Source organism: Sminthopsis crassicaudata, chromosome 4 (genome assembly GCF_048593235.1).
Source record: "Sminthopsis crassicaudata isolate SCR6 chromosome 4, ASM4859323v1, whole genome shotgun sequence".
Taxonomy (NCBI): Eukaryota; Metazoa; Chordata; class Mammalia; order Dasyuromorphia; family Dasyuridae; genus Sminthopsis; species Sminthopsis crassicaudata.
Genome location: NC_133620.1, coordinates 432520907 through 432543301, shown reverse-complemented (window position 1 = coordinate 432543301; position 22395 = coordinate 432520907). Strand labels below are relative to the sequence as shown.

General features: G+C 36.7%; 1 protein-coding gene across 2 annotated transcripts; it reads left to right on the top strand.

Annotated features, from left to right (window-relative positions):
- The first annotated feature begins 14304 nt into the window (after positions 1–14304).
- On the top strand, positions 14305–21030 carry BCL2L15 (BCL2 like 15). 2 transcript variants are annotated; one of them, XM_074263107.1, is made up of 4 exons: positions 14305–14539; positions 15380–15522; positions 18870–19106; positions 20429–21030. In XM_074263107.1, exons 1-4 carry the CDS (start codon positions 14422–14424, stop codon positions 20453–20455), a joined length of 525 nt encoding a protein of 174 aa, XP_074119208.1. In that variant the 5' UTR covers positions 14305–14421; the 3' UTR covers positions 20456–21030. The 2 variants fall into 2 exon arrangements, with proteins under 2 accessions (XP_074119208.1, XP_074119209.1); XM_074263108.1 differs by lacking the exon at positions 14305–14539 and adding an exon at positions 15007–15046.
- The last annotated feature ends 1365 nt before the right edge of the window (positions 21031–22395 follow it).

Here is a 22395-nt window from a genome sequence, read left to right as displayed (position 1 = left end):
AGTATATAATAATCTCCTGGTCCTGCTCATTTCACTCAGCATCAGTTCATGTGAGTCTCTCCAGGCCTTTCTGAAATCATCCTGTTGATCATTTCTTACAGAACAATAATATTCTATAACATTCATATACCACAATTTATTCAGCCATTCTCCAATTGATGAGCATCCACTCAGTTTCCAGTTTCTGGCCACTGCAAAGAGGGCTGTCACAAACATTTTTGCACATGTGGGTCTCTTTCCCTTCTTTAAGCTCTCTTTGGGATATAAGCCCAGTAGTAACATTGCGGGATCAAAGGGTATGCACAATCTGATAATTTTTGAGCATAGTTCCAAACAAAAATATTTTAAATTAATTTATCTTAAATACAAAATAAAAGAGGAAAAAAAAACAAAAGAAAAAATATCCATGTGCACAAGTAGAACTTAAGAAAGGGTTGAAAATAAGAAATAATAAATTTCCTTCTCAAGAAAGCCTATATAATAAGTATCAGATGTGTTCAGAGCTGCCCATCTTGTCTTTGCTTCCTTGTAGGTTTTCTTTTGTTCTCTGCTTTGCACTTTGTATTTTATTATTTTTTCCCTTCCACCTCCCCCAAGAAGGCTACAATTAAGCATGGAAACACACACACATTTACATACCTAAATATTAAATATATACCTGTATATTCATAAATATTTATGTAAGGCTATGTTATACTTTTTTGTTCTCTTTCTCTCAAGGTGGATAACATCATCCTTGATAAGACTAAGTTTCCACAGGTTTCTAAATCCCCCAATTCATCATTTGCCAGACCACAGCTATATTCCAAATGAAATGGTACATGGTGAATGGACTCCAGCAATAGACCATGCTCCTGGTAATAAGCCAGCATCTGAGTGGGCCCAGATCAAGCCCTGTGGATAACCCTAGGGAGCTCTCTTGTACAGACAGGGCTATTATGCAGCTCTGATGCTCCCTGTTACCTTCTACAATCGGGGGTTAAGCTCTACCTGTCCTGAGTCCATCTTGTCAAACAGGACGGCGGTGACCACCAGTTGATTATCCGATGTATGCACCCAACATAGTTAGGTAGTGGGCCTAGTAGTTTGGGATCCTCTCCATGAAAGGTCCCACCTTACCCCTGTTAATTGAAAGTTCATTAAGAACTTCTGCTTGCTAAGCATTACAATAAAGCATTGCCCCTTGACTTTGAAATGGTTTGAGTCTGAATTCTTTCCAGATGAGCCCCACCTTTGTGACTTGTACCTCATTATGACTCGCATCACAACCTTATTCTAACTAGTTATTTTAAATAGTCTAAAACAATATTAATATGATTGACATATAGTATATGTAGTTTCCCTAGTTTTCTCTTTTGATTGAATTTATTTTAGCTTTAACTTTGAGATCAACAATTACTCCTGCTTTTTTTCTAATAAATTCTACTCCTGATCATTATTATTATGTTTATGTGTATCTCTTATTTCCTGACTCCTCCAACTACTACCTTGCTTTATTACTAATTAACCTACTCCTTCTTCCTATGATCACTTATCCTTTCTCATACCCTTTTCATTCTCTCTTTATCCCATTCCCATTCATCTACATGCTCTTCCCTCTCTATCCCCTTATCCTCTTATTTCTTTCTGGATTTAGAAGACTTATACCCTTCTAAATATTTAATTCCCTCTTTAACCCATTCTTGATAAAAGTAGGATTCCAGAATTACCAGACCTCCTTCCCCATCTAATTCTCTATATTTCCTACACAATTTTGCTTTTTAGAATTACATTATACTCAGCTCTATCCAAACTTTCAAACTATCCAATTACTAATGACAATCTTAAACATAGGATTTACATTTTCATATATGAAACATAAAATATTTGTCCTCATTGAGTGCCTTGTAATTAACCTTTATTTGTCTTGGATTTTATGGGTCAAAATTTCTATTAAGTTCAGGTCTTCTTACAACAAAATCCTGAAAGTCTGGCAATTCATTGAGTATCTTTTTTTTTTTTTAATATTTCCAGAATAATGATATTTTCAGCAACAAGCCAACTCTTTTTGCTCTACAATATATAATATTACAAAACTAGCATTCTTTTAATGTATTGGTTGGTAGGTCTTGTGTGATTCTAACTGTGGCTCTGCCATTTTTGAATTACTTTTTTTCTTGTAGCTAGTAATATTTTTTCCTTGACTTGAGGATTTCAGAAATTTGCTACAATGTTCCTGTAGGTTTTTCTCATAGGATCTCTTTCAGATGGTGACTGGTAAATGTTTTCTATTTCTACTTTCCCCTCTTGTTCTAACATGTCAGGACAATTTTCTTTAATTGTTTCTTGTATTATTATATCAAGATTCTTTTTTGATTATAGCTTTCAGATAGTCCAATTATTCTTGTTTTCTCTTCTTGATCTATTTTCCAAATTCGTTGTTTGTTTTTAAATGAGGTACCTCATATTCTCTTATTTTTTTCATTCTTTATATTTTATTATTTCTTGATTTTATGACTTTGATCACTTCCCCTTGTCCAATTCTAGTTTTAAAGGAAACTTTCTTAAGATTTGTTTTCTTTAAGATTCTGGATTTCTTTTTCTAGTTGATTGACTTTCTTTTCACAATATTGTTTTTCTTGGATTTCTTTCTTCTTTCTCTTTTAGTTTTCCCTCAATCATTTGATATCTAAGTTCTTTTTGAGTTCTTTTATGTTTTGGGTAGGTAACAATATCTTCTTCTAAAGATGATTCCCAGCTTTCTTTATTTCCATTGCAACTTTCTGAAGTTGAGTCCTTTCTCCTTTGTCTGCATTTTTTTTTTTTAATTTAAAGGTGCTTGTTAGTGTAATCACAGCTAGTCCTGGAGTGGAAGGTGGTGCCTCTGCTTCAAGCCCTCCCTTCATTTTTCCCTTCTGGCCTGGAATCCCAAACCAAGAACTCTGCCTTCTGTAAGTGCCTTCAATGTGCTGGTTTCTTCTCACCCAGGGCCACATTTCTGCCAGCACAGCTGGGCCTGGCATCCCCTCATCGGCAGGGGTTCTCAATCTTGCCTTACTCAGATGCCACATATTCTCCATGCTGTCAGGGAGTTGAAAATTCTTGTGACTGGGGCTGAGAATGACTACCTCCTAACCCAGCTACCCCAGGGCTCATTGTTGTGTTTCAGTGCAGCCAGTGCGGAGGTGTTTGCAATAGGGCAGTAGGAGCATGCAGCAAACCTTTGTCCAGACATCTTTCTGGATCTTCTCTGATTGTCCCAAAAGGACCACTGTTCTGCCCCAACTCTCGTTTGTTTTTATTGCTGTATGCTCACCTAAGGTGCTGTTTTGTCTTATTTGTGATGGAAATCTGGAGAGCTTGGAATTTTCTTTTCTTTTTTTGGATAGTCATTGTTTTTCTTTTTTTATTTAATATTTTTATTTTCCCCAATTACATGTAAAATAAGTTTTTACATTGTTTTTAAAACTTTGAGTTCCAAATACTCTCCCTTCTTCTCCATCTTTATCCCCCATTAAGGCACATGTGAAGTTATACAAAACATTTCCCTGAAAGTCATGTTGTGAAATAGATCTTCCCCTCCCCAAAAAAACCCTCAAGAAAAATAATGTTAAAAAAGAGTATACTTTAATCTGTATTCAGATCCAATCAGTTCTTTCTCTAGGTAGCATTTTTCATTATAAGTCCTTCAGTACTATGCTTGAAAGGTTATGAAACTGCATACCTTTTGATCCAGCAGTCTCACTACTGAGTCTGTATCCCAAAGAGATCATAAAAAAGGGAAAAGGACCTACATGTGCAAAAATATTTATAGCAGCTCTTTTTGTAGTGGCAAGGAACTGGAAATTGAGTGGCTGATCATCAATTGGGGAATGGCTGAATAAGTTATGGTATATGAATGTAATGGAATATTATTCTATAAGAAATGATGAGCAGGTTGATTTTAGAAAAGCCAGAAAGGACCTACATGAACTGATGCTGAGTGAAGTGAGCAGAACCAAGAGATCATTGTACACAGTAACAGCAAGATTATGTGATGATAATCTATGATGTACTTGGCTTTTCTCAACAATGTGGTGATTCAAGATAATTCCAATAGACTTGGCATGGAAAATGCCAAATGCATTCAGACTATGGAGACTGAATGTGGATCAAAGCATGCTTTTTATTGTTTGTTTTCTTTCTTGGTTTTTTTCCCCCCATTTTGACTGATTTTTCTTGCACAACATAACAAATATGGAAATATGTTTAAACTTGTATCAGATTGCTTGTTGTCTTGGGGAGGGGAGATGTAAGAGAAGGAAGGAAGGAGAAAAAATTAGAATTCAAAAGTTTTATAAAAATAAATGTTAAAAACTATCTTTATGTGTATTTGGAAAAATAAAATACTATTAAAAATAAGTCCTTCAGAGTAGTCATGGATCACTGTATTGCTGAGAATAGCAGTGATTCACAGCTGATCATCCTACAACATTGCTATTTGTACACAGTACATTTCACTTTGCTTAAGTTCATATAGAAAACTTTTCAGATTTTTCTGAGAACATCCTGCTCATTTCCCATAAAACAATAATATTCTACCATAACTACAAACCGCAATTTATTTAGCCACTTCTCAATTGATAGGCATCCCTCAATTTCCAATTCTTTGCTCTGAGAGCTGCTATAAATATAGGTCCTTATAGATATGTATCTATATATATAAAAGGTCTTTTCCCTTTTAAAAAATTTCTTTTGAAATTCATGTCTAATAGTATTGTTAAGTCAAAGGATATGCATAATTTCATAACCCTTTGATCATAGTTAATAACTTTTGATCATTTGTCAATTGGGGGATTTTTTTTTCCCTATAAATTTGACTTAGTTCCCTATACATTTGAGAAATGAGGCTGTCATCAGAGAAACTTGGTTCACAATTCTTTTCCCAATTACTATTGCCAACTGTATTCTCTCCTTGTTTATTCTATTCTCTTTTTCTGTTCATACTGACACTCTCAAAAGTATTTTGCTACTGACCAACCCCATTTCCAATGTCCTCTCTTCTATCATCTTCCCCCTTTATGTGTCCTTTTCTTCTTCTTCTTTCTTGAGGGTGAGATAGCTTTTTCTATATCCATATTGAATGTGTATGGTATTTCCAATTTGAGTCAATTCTGGAGAGAGTAAAGTTCACTCATCCTCCTTCTCTTCCCCCTCTTTCTCTCCATTGTAAAAGCCTGTTCTTGCCTCTTTTTATGGCAGATAATTTACACCATTCTATCTCTTCCATTCTCATTCTTCTAATACGTTCCTCTCTCCTTAATTTTATTCTTTTAGATATTATCTCTAAATATTCAACTCGTACTTGTGCCCTCTGTCGATATATACTCCTAACTGCCATAATAAGAGAATGCTTATGAATTACAAGTATCATCTTTCCATGTAGGAATGTAAACAGGGGCAGCTAGGTGGTGTAGTGGATAGAGCACCAGCCCTGAAGTCAGGAGGGCCTGAGTGAAAATCTGGCCCCAGACACTTAATACTTCCTATCTGTGTGACGCTTGGGCAAGTCATTTAATCCAAATTGTCTCAGGGGAAAAAAAAAAGATTTAGGAATGTAAACAAATAAACCTTATTAAATCCCTTATGATATCCCTGTCTTGATTACCTCCTTATGTTTCTCCTGAGTCCCATTCAACTCTGATCATCATGAATGCTTGAAAATCCTCTATTTCATTGAATATCCACATTTTCCTCTGAAGGAATATACTCAGTTTTGCTGGATAAATGATTCTTGGTTGTAATCCTAACTCCATTGCTTTTTGGAATATCATATTCCAGGCTCTCCAATCCTTTTTATGTAGAAGTTGCTAAATCTTGTGTTATCCTGACTGTAGCTCCATTATATTAGAATTATTTCTTTCTGGATGCTTACAATATTTTCTCCTTGACCTAGGAGTTCCAGAATTTGGTGATAATATTCCTGGGAGTTTTAATTTTGCAATCTCTTTCAGAATGTGAATGTTGTATTCTTTCAATTTCTATTTTACCCTCTGGTTCTAGAATATCAGGACTGTTTTCCTTGATAATTTCCTGAAAGATGATGATGTCTAGGCTCCTTTTTTTTCCTTCTTAGGCAATTGGGTTCAAGTGACTTGCCCAGGGTCACATAGCTAGGAAGTGTTAAGTATCTGAGACCAGATTCGAACTCAGGTCCTCCTGACTTCAGGCTGGTGCTCTATCTACTATACCACCTAGCTGCCCCCTAGGCTCTTTTTTTGAGCATGGTTTTTAGGTAGACCAATAATTTTTTAAAAATTGTTTCACCTGGATCTATTTGCCAGTTCAATTGTTTTTCCAATGAGATATTTCACATTGTTTTTTTATCTTTTAATTCTTTTTGGGTTTGTTTTTATTGTTTCTTGATTTCTCATAAAATCATTAACCTCCATTTGCTCAGTTCTAGTTTTCAATGAATTATTTTCCTCAATGGGCTTTTGTATCTTCTTTCTCATTTGTCCAATTTTGCTTTTTAAGGCATTCTTCTCATTAGCTTTTTTTGTATTTCCTTTTGCACGACTCTCCATTCTCTTCCCAATTTTTCTTCTATCTCTCTTACTTTATTTTCAAAATCCCCTTTAAGCTCTTTCATGGCCTAAGACAAATTTTCATTGGAAGCTTTGGATGTAAGAGCTTTGATTTTGTTATCTTCTTTTGAGTGTGTTTTGATTTTCTTTCTCACCATAATAACTTTCAATGGTCAGAAACTTTTTCTGTTTGCTTATTTCCCCAGTCTCAGTAAAAGTACTCAGCTTTTAACTCTGTGAAAGTAGAGCTCTGCAATAATGAATTGAACCAGCTACACCCAGTGAAAGAACTCTGGGAGATGACTATGAACCACTACATAGAATTCCCAATCCCTCTATTTTTGTCTGCCTGCATTTTGGATTTCCTTCACAGGCTAATTGTACACTATTTCAAAATCTGATTCTTTTTGTACAGCAAAATAACTGTATGGACATGTAGATATATATTGTATTTAACATATACTTTAACATATTTAACATGTATTGGTCAACCTGCTTATCTGGGGGAGGGGGTGGGGGTAAGGAGGGGAAAAATTGGAACAAAAGGTTTTGCAATTGTCAATGCTGTAAAATTACCCATGCATATATCTTATAAAAAAAAAAAGAAAAGAAAAGAAAGAAAGAAAGTAGGGCTTTGTTTCCAGGGTGGAGGGGGTACTGTCCCAAGTTTCAAGGATTTTGTGCAGCTGTTTTCAGAGGTCCTTCTAGGAATCTCACCATAAGCACTTCTTGCTGCCCTGGAATAGTGAGTAATATTCTTACTTCACTGTCGCTAAAGCAATAGTGCTTCCTCAGTGCTAGTAAGGAGACCTCTTGTGAGCTGAGGCCTCTGGAAGCTGCTGCCATCAATGCCTACCTGGTTTCCCAAGGCCCTCTCACTTTACTGAGAAACCCCCTGCCAACCTTCCAAATTGCTTTTGAGTCTCAGGGCTGGAAGGTCTAGAAACCACCAATACTGCCACTGATTTAGGCTTATTTTGCTGGCTCCAGAATCCTGGGGCTGTGCTGGCAAGGCTTGCTGAGACTGCATTCCTTTCTTGTTGGCCTTCTAGGTCCCCTTCGGCTGGAAAATTGTTCCTTTATGTCCTTTTGTGGACTGTGATACTCTAAAATTTGTTTAGAATTATTATTTAAAGGAATTTGGAGCAGTTTGGGGGAGAACTCAGCTAGTCCGCTCCTTTACTCTGCCAACTTGGCTCTGCCTCTGAGCTTGAAATTTTCTCACCTATTCTGCCATATTCCCAGATTCCTCCCTGATATCACCTTTTATGGCTTATGTTTTTGTGTCTAAATCATGGACTCATTCTGATCTTATCTTGGTATAAGGTGTGAGATGTTGGTCTAAATTTAGTTTCTCCCAAACCACCAGGAAGTGAAAATATAATGGGAACATAATTATCTAGTTGGCTCTCTGCTCCTGTAATCTTCTAACCTTTGCAGTTTTGTGCCTATGTAAAATTGTAAAAATAGGTAGCATTTATATGGTGCTTTAAGGTTTCCAAAATGCTTTACACATTATTTATTTCATTTGATCCTCATAACAACCACAGGAAATGTGTGCTATCATCATCTCCATTCTGTACCTGAAGCAGCCAGAGGTTAGGTGACTTGTCTAGGATCACAGCCTAGTAAATGTCTGAAGCCAGATTGAACTCCAGTCTTCCTGACTCTAGGTTCATCATTCCATGCACTGGACCATTTAGCTTCCTAGTTTCATTCCCTGCTGCAGACTATGGGACCAGTCCTACCACTGGATGGGAAACTGCAGACTAATAGAACCAGGCTTGCTATTTATTGCTTGTTCTCTGACTTGGTTCTAGCAAACATGGGTTTTTATATTATTTTTGGAATCTAGTTCTGCTTTGTACTCCTAAGTTCTAGTATCTTATTTCTCTCCTTTATAAACCAATTCTTCTAAGACTAAAGCCATCCCTCTCCCCCATTCCTGACCACTAATGACCCGGAGACAGCTTCCAAATTTCTGCTACTGGATTTTCTTTCTTTCTTTTTTAAATTAATATACACACATATGTGCAGAACTGAATTTTGTTGTTGTTGTTGCAAAGGAAGAATTGGATTTGGAAGGTAAAAATAATCTGGGGAGAAAAACAAAAAATGCTCACAGTTTACACTCATTTCCCAGTGTTCCTTTTCTGGATGTAGCTGATTCTGTCCATCACTGATCAACTGGAGGTGAGTTGGCTCTTCTTTATGTTGAAGATATCCACTTCCATCAGAATACATCCTCATGCAGTATCATTGTTGAAGTGTATAATGATTTCCTAGTTCTGCTCATTTCACTTAGCATCAGTTGATGTAAGTCTCTCCAAGCCTCTCTGTATCCAACCTGTTGGTCATTTCTTACAGAACAATAATATTCCATAACCTTCATATACCATAATTTACCCAACCATTCTTCAATTGATGGGTATCCATTCATTTTCCAGTTTCTGGCCACTACAAAAAGGGCTGCTACAAACATTTTGGCACATACAGGTCCCTTTCCCTTCTTTAGTATTTCTTTGGGATATAATCCCAGTAGTAGCACTGCTAGGTCAAAGGGTATGCACAGTTTGATAACTTTTTGGGCATAGTTCCAGATTGCTCTCCAGAATGGTTGGATTCTTTCACAACTCCACCAACAATGCATCAGTGTCTCAGTTTTCCCACATCCCCTCCAACATTCATCATTATTTGTTCCTGTCATTTTAGCCAATCTGACAGGTGTGTAGTGGTATCTCAGAGTTGTCTTAATTTGCATTTCTCTGATCAATAGTGATTTGAAACACTCTTTCATATGAGTGGAAATAGTTTCACTTTCATCATCTGAAAATTGTCTGTTCATATCCTTTGACCATTTATCAATTGGAGAATTCCTGGATTTTCTTAGTCCAACAGAGGATCTTTGAAGTCCTCTAACATCCTTGTACTTCCTGATGCTGCTTTGGTGCCCCATCTCCTTCTTTCACGTCCCACCTCCTCTCAGATCTCAAGGTCCTGACAATCCCTGTTGACCCATATATCCTCTCATTAAATACTGCTTTTGTGATAGATAGCACCCAAAGTCCAGCTGAAAAAAACCTGAATCAACAGAACCACAAGGAAGTCATTTTCCTGTATTTGCTTTTGTATTTTTCTTCCCCATGACTAACCTTTACCCTAGCTGTGTGTAGTTTGACGGTTCATGGAGCCCTGAAAATGTAATGAAAACTTTTTTTCTCTTGGGTGTGGTAACAGGTGTTGAGCTAAAAAGATTTGTATTTGCATTCTACTCCTATGCCACTGTGATCTCTGTGTTTACATCGTGTTCACATTCATCAAGGTTTGTCACTATGTGTGTGATTTAGAGTTGGAAGAAAACTTAGATATCATCTGCTTTCATCCTTCCATTTTACAGATGAGGAAACTGAGGTTAGAGACATGAAAGGACTCCCAAGGTCTGACAGACAGGGAAACAACAGAGTCAGATTCTGAATACACATTTTCTTGTCTTTAATCCAGCAGGCTTCCCTCCGACATCAGAGTACCACCATTTTATATTTCAAAAATATTTTACACATTCTCAGTGTTTCCTCATACATTAGCTCATTTAATGGATCATAGGATCATAAATTTACAGGTGGAAGGAGACAGAAAAAAATAAAGTCCAGGTCCCTCATTTTACAGAAGAGAAAACTGAAGTCTACCAACAGTCAAAAGTTATCCAAAGTTATACAGGTAATAAATGTCAGATCCCATTTATAATTTTCTTGCCAAAGATATTGGAGTAGTTTGTGATTTTCTTCTCCATCTTATTTACAGATGAGGAAACTGAGGCAAATAGGGTCAGGTGATTTACTCAGGGCCACATAATTAGTAAATGTCTGAGGCTGGATTTGAACTCAGGAAGATGAGGCTTCCTGACTCTGGACCAGGCACTGTATGAACTATGGTGCCACCAAAATTCCTCAGAGACCCTATGTTAGCTATAATACTTCAAGGAAATCAAAGTCAGAAAGAAGGTCTTGTATTCACCAAAATATCCACAGCACTGCTTTCTGTGGTGGCAAAGAACTCAAAAAAATTAGCTGTACCTGCAAACTTGGACTTGGTTGATGTATTGCTTAGTTTTTCTAAATTTTTTCTCCTCCTTTTCCTTCCTCCCTCCCTCCCTCCCTCCCTTCCTTCTTCTCTCCCTGTCTTCCTTCCTTTTTTCCACTCTCCCTCCCTCCTTCTTACCCTCTCTCCCTCCCTCTCCCTCCCTTTCTCTCTCACTTCTTTCCCTTCCTCCCTCCCTCCTTCCTTCCCTTCCTCTTCCCTCCCTCTCTCCCTCCCTTTCTCACTTCTTTCCCTCCCTCCCTCCCTCTTGCCTTTCTCTCTTCTTCCCCCACTTCCTTCTTCCCCTCCCCTCCCTTCCCCCTCCCCTCCCTTCCTTTCTCTCTCCCCCTCTTCTCCTCTCCCCTCCCTTCCCCCTCCCCTCCCTTACCTTCCCCCTCCCCCCTCCTCTCCCCTCCTGTTCCCTCCCCTTCCCTTCCCTTCCCTTTCCTTCCCTGTCTCTCCTTCTCTCCTTCCTTTCTTCTCTCTGTCTCTCTTTCTCTTTCTTATTTGCCACAAGAGATGGATCTCTGGGAATTATTGTGAGAAATGAAAGTGATATAAAAATGAAATTTATCAATGGAAAAATTTTCTTAAGAAAATAGGTGCCCATTGTTGGGAAACGGCTAAGCAAATAATTGTATGTGGATATAATGGCATATTATTGTACCATAAGGAATGACAAATATGAAGAATTCAAAAATTTAGGAAAACACAAAATGATTCAGAATAAAATAACCAGAGTCAGGAAAACAATATGCATAATAACTAGAACAATGTAAATAGAATAACTGAGTGTTATATAGTTATAATAACCAATACTGGTCCCTGAGAAGAATCAAGAAAATTCCCCTCCTTTCCTTCTTTGGAGAGGTTGAGGGACCATAGATGTGAAATATATATAAACCTTCAGATTTGGCTAATGTGTTGATTGATTTTATTGAATTGCTTCCCTCTCCCATCTTTTTCTTTTTCTTGCCAGGCAGGGGCTAGTAAAAGATATATTTGGGAAAATGAATGTAATATTTTTTTTTAAAAGGCATCAATTAAATTACTTTTTAAAAATTCTTAATTATTAGTTAAGATGATAAAATATTGACCCTTAAAACATGGGAACTGATAGCAAAAGTGTACTCTGCATGCTACAGAAAATGCCACATTATAGTTGAATAAGCATATTAAGCACCTCTTTTTTTAGTTCAAGCGAAGATATTAAGAATTAAATTTTCTTTAGCCTAAAAGTCCTTTCAAAATTTTTTCTTGTTTGAAAATGTGTCCAGGACAATACTTAAAAAAAATTTTTTTTAAAGAGAAATAGTTTAAAATTGTTAATCTGTATTAATTCTTATCTAGTTGGGATCACTGTCTTCTTATAACCATGAAATTATAAACCATATATAACCATGAAGTGGCCCACTTAAGGACAGTGACCTTTTATGTTCAAGGTTATAATATACATTACAAGAAATCCTTTCAGCCCCTAAGGGGAGAGTCAAGAGAGGGAAGAATAGTGATCTTTCTTGAATGTTAAGTCCAAAATGGATTTTAACATTTTATTATGATTCTTTTCTTTGTTTAAGATTTTCATCAATGTTATCTTAAATTATCTTGGGGTAGAGACATATCAGAGAGGATAAGGAAACTATGCCAGTTTGGACATTTTTCTCTTTCTAAGCTAGAAATTGGTTGGCTATAGAATAATGATAAATAAAATTGTTTATTATACCCAAAATGAGGAATACAGTATTAATACATTTTTCTTTGATGTAGTCTAATTGTTTGGAAGATATCACATTATTGGAACAATGGCTAAGAAGGAATATGGAGATAGTATGATATTGTGGAAAGAGCATTATCTTTGGAGTCAAGGGAAATGGACTTAAATAGTAGTTTTGCTACTTGTTACCCATGAGACATTGGACAAATTATCTAAAATCTCTGATTCTCTAAATTCTCTAATTCTGATTATCTAAAATATTGTTTTTTAATCTGTAAAATTAAGGTTGTGTCTCAGGTGATCCCTCTAAGGTCCTATCTAGTAAAACTAAGTTACATCTGTAGCCAATCCAAAGGATGCCAAGAGCCATTCCTCTCACCAAAATGTTAGTACCCTACAATGTGCTGAGGAAAGACCCTTCATTATGACATCAAAGAGCAATAAATGAGTTGCTCTGGCTTTCCCTCTACATATTCAGATTGCAGTCTTTATATTACATTTGAAAGTTGTCACCCTTGGAAGATTTGTTTCCTCTGCAGCCAACTTGGCAATGAGTTTCTGGCTCATCACTAGTGAAGTTGGTCTTTAGATGACTAGTGTAAATCATGGGCTATATTTTTCCAATTTCATAGGAATGCTAGAGTTTTCTCTAAACTGTCATAAACTGCAAGAATCCAGGAGTCCCTTCTGGCCATGATGAAGCACTAAAAATTGGAAGAGATACAAATATCAATAACATATAGATATGGATTCTCAAAAACCACCATAGAGTAATTGGACTATTCTTACATCAGAAGAGCCATCCATGAGATCTGTCAAGTGGCCGTAGATTATCTGTTTTACCAACATTCCAGGTGTGAAGGAAGTAAATAGCCTGAACAAATGGGTATAGAGATGGGAGATGGAGTCTTGTGTATGTAGACCACCAGGAGGCTCATTTGCCTGGAACATGGGGTACATTCTATGAAGAGGAATGAAGGGGAGTAATATAAAATAAGACTGGAAATGTAGATCAGAATAAAAGTTGTTTAAAGACCAAGCCCAGGAGTTTGTATTTGAGCGCAGCAGAAACAGATATCAGAGAGGGAATCTTAGTTACAGAAAACTAGCAATTTCTTTTTAAAAATTTTTAGTAATAGTTTTTTTTTTTATTTTCAAAATATTTGCAAGACAGTTTTCAACATTCACCCTTGCAACATGTAGTGTTCCAAATTTTTCTTCCTCCTTCCTCCTACCCCCTCGCAAGTATAGCAAGTAATCTGATACATGTTAAACATGTGCAATTCTTCTATTCATATTTCCATAATTATCTTGATGCACAAGAAAAATCAGATCAAAAAAGAAAAAGAAAGAGAAAGAAAAAAAAGCAAGCAAACAGCAACAAAAAAGGTGAAAATAAATACTATGTTGCCATCTATATTTAGTCCCCATAGTCCTCTCTCTGGATGCAGATGGCTCTCTCCATCACTAGCCCATTGGAACTGACCTGAATCACCTCATTGTTGAAGAGCCAGGTCCATCAGAATTGATCATCACATAATCTTCTTGTTGCTGTGTACAATGTTGTCTTGCTCCTACTCACATCACTTTGCACCAGTTCCTATAGTCTCTCCAGGCCTCTCTGAATTATCCTGCTGATCAAAATTAACAAGTTCTTCTACGACATAGACAGATACTAAAAGAACCACGTACTTAGGCCTAGTCAACCATGAAGCACTTTGCAGAGGACATCCCAGAGAAGTCGCTTAACGTACAGATTTTCTTCCAAGATCCGTTGCCTAATATATAGTTATTTATTAATTTCTGTGCAACTAACAAGTGGAGACCAATGATAAGCAACTGGAGAGTTATTGCAAAGACTTCCTGGTGTTACATCAGCCCGAAGGGAAGGTTTCAATTCTTTAAACAGCTTCTCGCTGTTACCAGGAAGCTCATTTTGGTGGGCAGGGCTCCAATTGGCTCCAATATAAGCAATTGTATGTGGAAATTACCCAGAAGGGTCAAAACTACTTGCCATTAGTTAGTCTTATTTCCTGCTCAAGTGCACGACTGCCACTTGTTTAGGGAAAAGGCTACAGATCTGACATGAAGACTTTTGAGGAACAAACTAAGTGCATTGTGGAATCCCTTTTCAATGAATTCTTGGGTCCGCCAGTGGTGTGCCAAGGCCCCTGCTTCCGTAGTGCTGATGTCCCAGACTCTGGTAAGACTTTCTGAGTAAGTAATGGCTATGCTCATGCTATTAGGCACTGGACCTACCCCATGAGGAAACTTTTTCTACTAAAGCAAGTTAGTACCAGTTTTAGAGAATGGTTTCAGGCACTAAGAGATTAACTAACCTGCCCTGGATTGAAGCCAGAGGTGGGACAGGACAACAATGATCTTTCTTCCTCCAAGGCCAGGTCTCTGTTCACAAGACACAGCCCTCTTGGCTTTCTCCATTTTGGTCTTTAGTATTGTCTCCCCTCCCCTTTTTATTAGGTAGGTTTGATGTTGTTCAGTTGTGTCCGACTCTTTGTGACTCCAGTTGGGATTTTCTGATATTGGATATTGGATATTGGAGTAGTTTATCATTTCTCTCTCCAGCTCTTTTTACAGATATGGAAATGAGGCAAACAGAGCTCAATGACTTGTCCAGGCTCACACAGATAATAAGTAACTTAGGCCAGATTTGAACTCAGAAAGATGATTCTTAATGACTCCAGACTAGGTAATCTATCCATTGGGTCACCCAGCATCATATTAGATAACAGAAAATTCTGGCTGGTGGCCTATTCTAACTTTTTCTTTTTAAACATTAGGTAGTTTACAAAAAGTAAAAATGGGCCACCAGCCAGCCAAAATTTTCTGCAAATTAAGAGTTAAATTTGTATCTCCTCTGTGAGAAGAGATACACTATAGTAATTTAGTAAAGGGATTTTCTCTTGGACTATCTCAATATTATTAAGAGGGGGAATCCATGAGGGAAGAGGGCTGAGATTATTCAAAATATTGACAGTATTTATCCATTCCCTAAAGGATGATTTTGTTTCCTTTGTCTTAGGTGGTGAGTCAAGCTCTTTTGATGTGACAATCATTGCTGCCCGTCTAAGAATGCTAGGTGATGAGTTAAATGAAAAAATGGAAATATATAGAGAAGTGGAAAAATCTGCCAAAATAGTCATCACCAAAGTTACTACAGAACAGGTTGGGTTTCTAATCCTTGCTTACTATTCACTTTGTTCTACTATAGCAATTCAAAGGAAAAAAAAAAGAGGCCATACACCCAGTCAATTTCTGCTCTAAAAGCTCTGAAATTAGAAATATGATTACATTAACCCAGAGTTGGGAAGGACTTCAGGTACCATCTAATTTATCTGTTTGGGTTCTTAAATTCATGGTAATTCAGAGAATTCAGTTGTTGCCAGCTGTGTAGGGGCCAACTGCAGATTGAGCTGAAAGGAGATTACTTCCCTGTGACAGAACACTTCATAGACATGATTCAGTATGCCCAATACAATTTGTTGTTCTCAGTGTTGTATTTGATGGAAGAGGACATGGTGAAAAGACTAAAAGTCTTGCTGGGACTGACTGAAGGAAATGGGATGAAAAGATTTAGTAAAAAAGAATGAGAGATTTTCAAATATCTGAAGATTTATAGATGTTTTAGTTTGCTCTCAAGGGCTGATCTAGACCTTAATCACTGATTGAGTATTGCCTCAGTTGAACTGAGATCTTCTAAAGGCATTAACTTAATAAGACCAAGGTCTTCCATTGCATTCAGTCCTCCTGATCTATATTTGGTCAATGGACCCAGATGACTGCAGGAAAAAGTGAGGCTGATGACTTTTCACTGCCCTCCCTCATTTAAATTTGATTTACTTGCATGTCCCTGATGATCACTTCCCTGATGTTTGTTCCTCTTGAAGAATGAGGGACAACAGGCTGATATCTATATATCTATATATACCTGTGGGTAGACGAGCTTACATTTAGGACAATTCTGGGGTGGCAAAGAGCTTTTTAAAAAAAACAAACCACGTTTTCAGAGGCATTCTGTATGACAACTTAAAATTCCACCCCACCCCCCCCACCCCACCCCCCCACCCGAGGCTGGGGTTAATTGACTTGCCCAGGGTCACACAGCTAGGAAGTGTTAAGTGTTAAGTGTTATGATTTGAACTCTGGTCCTCCTGAATTTCAAGGCTGGTGCTTTATCCACTGCGCCTCCTAGCTGCCCCCCCCAATTTTTTTTATTAAAGCTTTTTATTTTCAAAACATATGCATGGATAATTTTTCAACATTAACCTTTGCAAAACCTTGTGTTCCAATTTTTCCTCCCCTTTTCCCATCCTTTCCCCTAGATGGCAGGTAATCCAATATATATTAAACATGGTAAAAATATATGTTAAATCCAATGTATGCATACATATTTATACAATTACCTTGCTGCACAAAAAAATCAAATTAAATCAGTAAAAAGAAAGAAAGAGAGAAGCAAAATAAAATGCGAGCAAACAACAACAAAAAGAATGAAAATGTTATATTGTGAACCCCTCTCAGTTTCCACAGTATTCTCTCTGGGTGCAAATGGTTCTCTTCATCACAAGATCATTGGAAATGGTCTGAATCATCTCATTGTTGAACAGAGCCACATCCGTCAGAATTGATCATCATATATAATCTTATTGTTGCCATATATATGGATCTCCTGGTTCTGCTCATTTCACTTAGCATCAGTTCCTGTAAGTCTCTCCAGGCCTCTCTGAAATCATCCTGCTGATCATTTCTTACAGAATAATAATATTCCATAACCTTCATATACCATAACTTATTCAGCCATTCTCCAACTGATGGACATCTACTCCGTTTCTTGCCACTACAAAAAGGGCTGCCACAAACATTTTTGCATGTGTGGGTACCTTTCCCTCCTTTAAGATCTCTTTGGGATATAGGCCCAGCAGTAACACTGCTGGGTTAAAGGATTGCACAGTTTGATAGCCCTTTAGGCAATGCTCCAAATTTCTCCCCAGAACATTTGGATCTGTTGCATGACAACTTCAGTTGTGTTTTGGTTTGTTTCTTTAAAGGAAGGATAACTTTTCTTTTTTCTATATTTATGGAATCTATAAAAAAAAAGGGTCAGCTTCAGATAAATTAGCAATGGAGTAAGGGATAAGAGTTGAGGTATATTCAGTCATACATTAGAATACTAACTGATGTTAACAAACTGAAGTCTCCAGACAAGATATCCTGTACTATGATCATGCATTATTTCTCACCCAACAGGGCAATAGTCAATATTTCCTTGAGGATGTAGTTGAAGGCACAGCTTAGAGAATCCAGCTACTATCCTCAATCTCTGCCCAAAGCAGTGTTAGATGTATAGTTTAGCCTCCTTTCAGAAGCAGTAGAATTCATTAATCTGAAAGCCTGCCCCCTGTTAAATGGGCTCATGGATTTTTCACTCATATGTCCTGTGAATTGACACACCTTGCCTCTAACAACCTAACTTTCTACCTCATAACCTCAACTCTCAACTGAACATTGATTCCAATGATCTCTCATTTGCCGAATCTGATAATGGCCTTTTCTTAGTAACCATTCTTGTGGCATTAGACACTGCTGACCACTTTCTTCCCAAATTGGATATTGTCTTCTTTTGGGTTTTTGAGATATTACTTTCTTTTGTTTTGTTTTGTTTTCATCATCTGAATCTCTCTAACTATGGCTCTCTCTCACAGCATTGTTCTAGGATCTCTTCTCTTCTTTGTTCTGTTTTTCTCTCTTGGTAACCTCATTAGCTCCCATGGGTTTCATTAGTATCCCCACATTCCTGAATCCACCCCTACTTTCTCTCCCAAGCTCCAGTCCCATATTACCAACTACCTGTTGGTAACACATCTAGTTTCATATTCTTTTGACATCTTAAAATAGACATGTCCAAACCAGAGCACATTATCTAAATTCATCCCTCTTCCAAACTTACTTATTTCTGTCAATAACAATGTTCACTTTCTAATAAGTTATATTTGGAACTTAAGAGTTATCCTTGACTCATTCCTCTGTGCTTTCTTCCTATCATGTTACTCTCTTGCTGAATAGACTTTTTAAGCTCCCCCAACCCACATTTCCACCATCTTTAGGCACCTAGTAGTCTGGCCAACGTGGCCTTTTTGCATTTCCTCCCAACACTACACTTCCCATATTTGTGCTTCACTGCCTCCTCTGTCTTAATGTTCTTTCTCATCTCCATTTCTTTTTAATGTCTACTTTCATTCAAACTTTAGCTCTCAAGCACCATTTTTTACATGAAATGTTTCTTGATCATTCCAGCTCCTAGTAATGCCTTGTTGTTCCCTAACTAGTTTGCATTTATTATGTTTGGATATATTTTCACACATACCCACATACTCACAACTGTGCTATCTACCTATCAACTTTTTGTTTCTTGAAGGCAGGAGTTTAAAGTCTATTTCTGTATCCCTAGCGCCAGCACAGACAGAAATGTAGGAAGTCCTGATACATACTTACTGATTTATTGTTTTCTCCAGGCAATTGCTTCACTACAGGACACAGTAAAATCTACAGTGAAATCACTCAGCCAGACATGGTGTGCCCAAGATCCTAACCTAGTCTACGAGAGGGCCTTTCTGGCTGTGTCTGTAAAGCTCCTGGATGTTGTTTCCCGCAAAATACCTCAGATGGCCAGGCGGTTAGCTGGACCCATGAGGAATATGATCAATGAGGACACAGGTGTTCGACAGTTTATTGAAGGACAGGGTGGTTGGGTAAGTACTCTGTTTAACTCTGCTAGGGTTTTGCCTTTTGTTTGTACTGATGAGCAGGGAATTACGATTCTTTACTCTATCACAATTTCTTGGTTGTGAGATTGGCCAGGCCTATTGCCAGTAACTCAATCTCTGGGTAGTTGTTCCATGCTGATGTTTATAACTAGCAGTAGGTTGGTAAATGTTTTAATGAACTGGATTTTGGGGAGAGGAGCATACATATGTACACTTTTAAGTTTAATCTCTACTACTAACATTTTCTCTATCCTTTTCTTATGTCTAGAAATCAAGAAAACAATAAATTAAGCCCTGATTTATAATGTTTGCTGATTTCTAAGAAATAAATGCTCATACTAAAAATTTAGCAGGTAGCTCTCCATGGCTGGTTTGAGTGGAATTCCTGTCAATACATGCATACATATACATATGCATGTACATATATACTTAGATATATGTCCATATATATATATACACATACATATATTTATTCATATATTTGGTTATATGTGTATATGTGTGGGTATATATGCATGTATACATATATTTGTATGTATATATTATATAGTATAGCATATATAACATACCTATACATATAAACCTATTATATATGCCTTATATATACATACATAAATATATCCCCATATAGATGTATATACTCACATACACACATACACACACACATACATATATATATATATATATATATATATATATATATATATATATATATATATCACATGATTTCATTGTATAGGGTATTATTGGGCAAGGAGATACCTATGATCAATATAGGTGTCACCTCTATTTTCTTAGGAAATTGCTTATAGCATTGAGAGAAGACAACCTGTCCAGAGTCACAGAACAAGTATATGTAAGAGTCAGGACTTGAACTTGGGTCTTCAAGACTAACTCCCTAGTTCTATCTCTATGGTGAAATCTTAATGCGGATTGTCTAATTTGCGAATTATATGTATCAAAATATAGATTTCAGTTTGTGTTGTTAGTGAGTGCAAATTAATTTAAAGATAAATCTAAGCAAAACAAACCCCAACACATTTGAAAGATTGGAAAAGCAATTATATAATACACAATCTGGCCAAATCTAAATTATTTTTGCAAGATCTGTTCTTTGGGGTGATCTGAAGCATTGCTCCCCTTTGTTAACACAGTTTATCAAAGGACCTTTTAAGGGAATATTTTCCAGAGATATTTCTGAGCCACTGCGGGAATAAAGGAAAGTGAGATTCCTAAATTTCCCTTTTAAAAGTTTTTGAAGAATGAGAACCATCTGACTTTAGGATTTTGTTTTTATTTTTTGGCAGGAGAATCTGAGACCAACTCTCCATTGACCATCATCTTGACTGGCTAATCGAGCATCTTCTGTTGAAAAAGAAAGAAAGAAAAAGTTAATTTGTTCAACACCTGAATTTTAGCTGTTTAATTATTCTTTTACAGATTCCTGTGGTTATGGAGCAAATTCATGACATCCACAGGCATTTTGCAGTCTTTGTTTTTATTTACAAACAGATATAAACAGATCTTCAAGATTGAAGGGAAGGAATTTGTGACACTGTGATCTAACTTATAGGAGAGACTTTGGGGCAGAGGTATTCTCATATTGTAAACTGTAGGTAAATGGCTATAAAATCAGTCTTACCACTTGATTTGAGTTTGTCCACTATTGCGCTGATGTGTGTCCTAAAGAATTTTTGGGAAATCTATGAGATGGCACTTCCCCTATTTTAAAAAATTAATTTTGGGTTGAGATTATAATTTCATTGATATGGGGAAGTCAAACTGTAACTCTGCCCTCTATGTACTCTTTGATCCAATGACACTGGTCACCTTATTTTTCCTTGAATAAAATATATCTCCTAACTTTATATATTTTCTTTTTTAAATATATTTTTCCTTTTCCAATTAACCTGCATCTACTCTCATTCTTTCTCTCTCTCCCACCTCACTCCTCTCCCTCCATTGGAAAGAAAACTAAAAAACTCTTCAATAAATATACATAGTTAAGCAAGATATATTCCCACATTGCCAATGCCCCCAAATCTAGCCCATTATCCTTTTGTCAGAAGATAGGTAGCATTCAAAATCACTAGACCCCAAAGAACTATGTTTGATGTTTGTCATAATTATTAAGCCTTTCAAAATTGTTCATTTTTACGATTTTTAATAGTAAAAATTATTCTCTATTCACTTTATTCTGCGTAAGTCCAAAGATACAAGTGACACCTGTTCTCCTTAGCTTGTGCCTTCCAATTATGAGAGATAATAAGTTTTCCCTTCTTGGATGCAGCTGACTTTGCTTCACCCTAGAGATAACCTAAAGGTGATCCAAACTAGTTAAGGGAAGACAAGGAGATGGAAAACATTTTTGTTTTGTTTAGTTTTGTTTTTAAAAGAATTTTGAATGCTGATATCAGAAGGAGCTACTTGATTTTGATCCCAACTAACTCCATGATTTGAGCGACTCCAAACTGGTTTCCCTATTGCTGTACTTGGAGCCTAAGCCTGCTGTAGAAACATTTGGAAATCTTGTGTGTGTGTACATACAGACACAGAAACACAGAGACATAGATATATAGATATTCTAGTTCTTAGCAGAAATAGTCTGACCCTGTTCTCTCAAAATATACTACTGTGTTTAATTAGAAAGTTTTTACATCTTTGTCTTATTCCCCCATTTTGAGAATGTTGTTTCCATGTCATCCTGAAAGAATGACATATATCAAGGATCTAATCTCATATATGCATATATAACTATTAGCAAATGGATACTTAACCCAAGAACTCATTTACTTGGTTGCTTAGAATATCGTATTGATTAAAAATTCAGATTGAAAACAGAATGACCTCTCATACTGGCATCCTTTTACAGCAACTCAAGAGATATTCACCTGCCATCATTATAGAAATTTGCTATAAAAGAATAAGGAGGGATGTAGTTAAAATAAAATCAAGACTGTTCCCTCAAGGGCATAGACTACCCTGACATAAACCATAACAAAGGAAAATCCCCTTTAGATTTTAGATATGAGTCATTTTACCACCCAATTATAGAGAAAAATTCCATATTTTTTAGAGCGCACCAAAAGATACTCAGATAGTACCAAATTCTGAGACATTAACTAGTTGGAAAAACTTTCCGTTCAGAAAAAAAAAATAGCACAATGGGGAAAATGAATCAATAGGATCTTACTAGTATCATACAAGGCTGTCCCCTTAACTTTCACAGACACAGACACTCATTTATAATATTCTCAGTCTATATTCTCTTTGG

Excerpts from the sequence above, each read along its gene's own strand:
- BCL2L15 (XM_074263107.1), top strand. The coding sequence starts at position 14,422 with ATGAAGACTTTTGAGGAACAAACTAAGTGCATTGTGGAATCCCTTTTC. Across the intron at positions 14,540-15,379 it reads TGCTGATGTCCCAGACTCTG|GTGGTGAGTCAAGCTCTTTT; the intron begins GTAAGACTTTCT and ends CCTTTGTCTTAG. Across the intron at positions 15,523-18,869 it reads CCAAAGTTACTACAGAACAG|GCAATTGCTTCACTACAGGA; the intron begins GTTGGGTTTCTA and ends TGTTTTCTCCAG.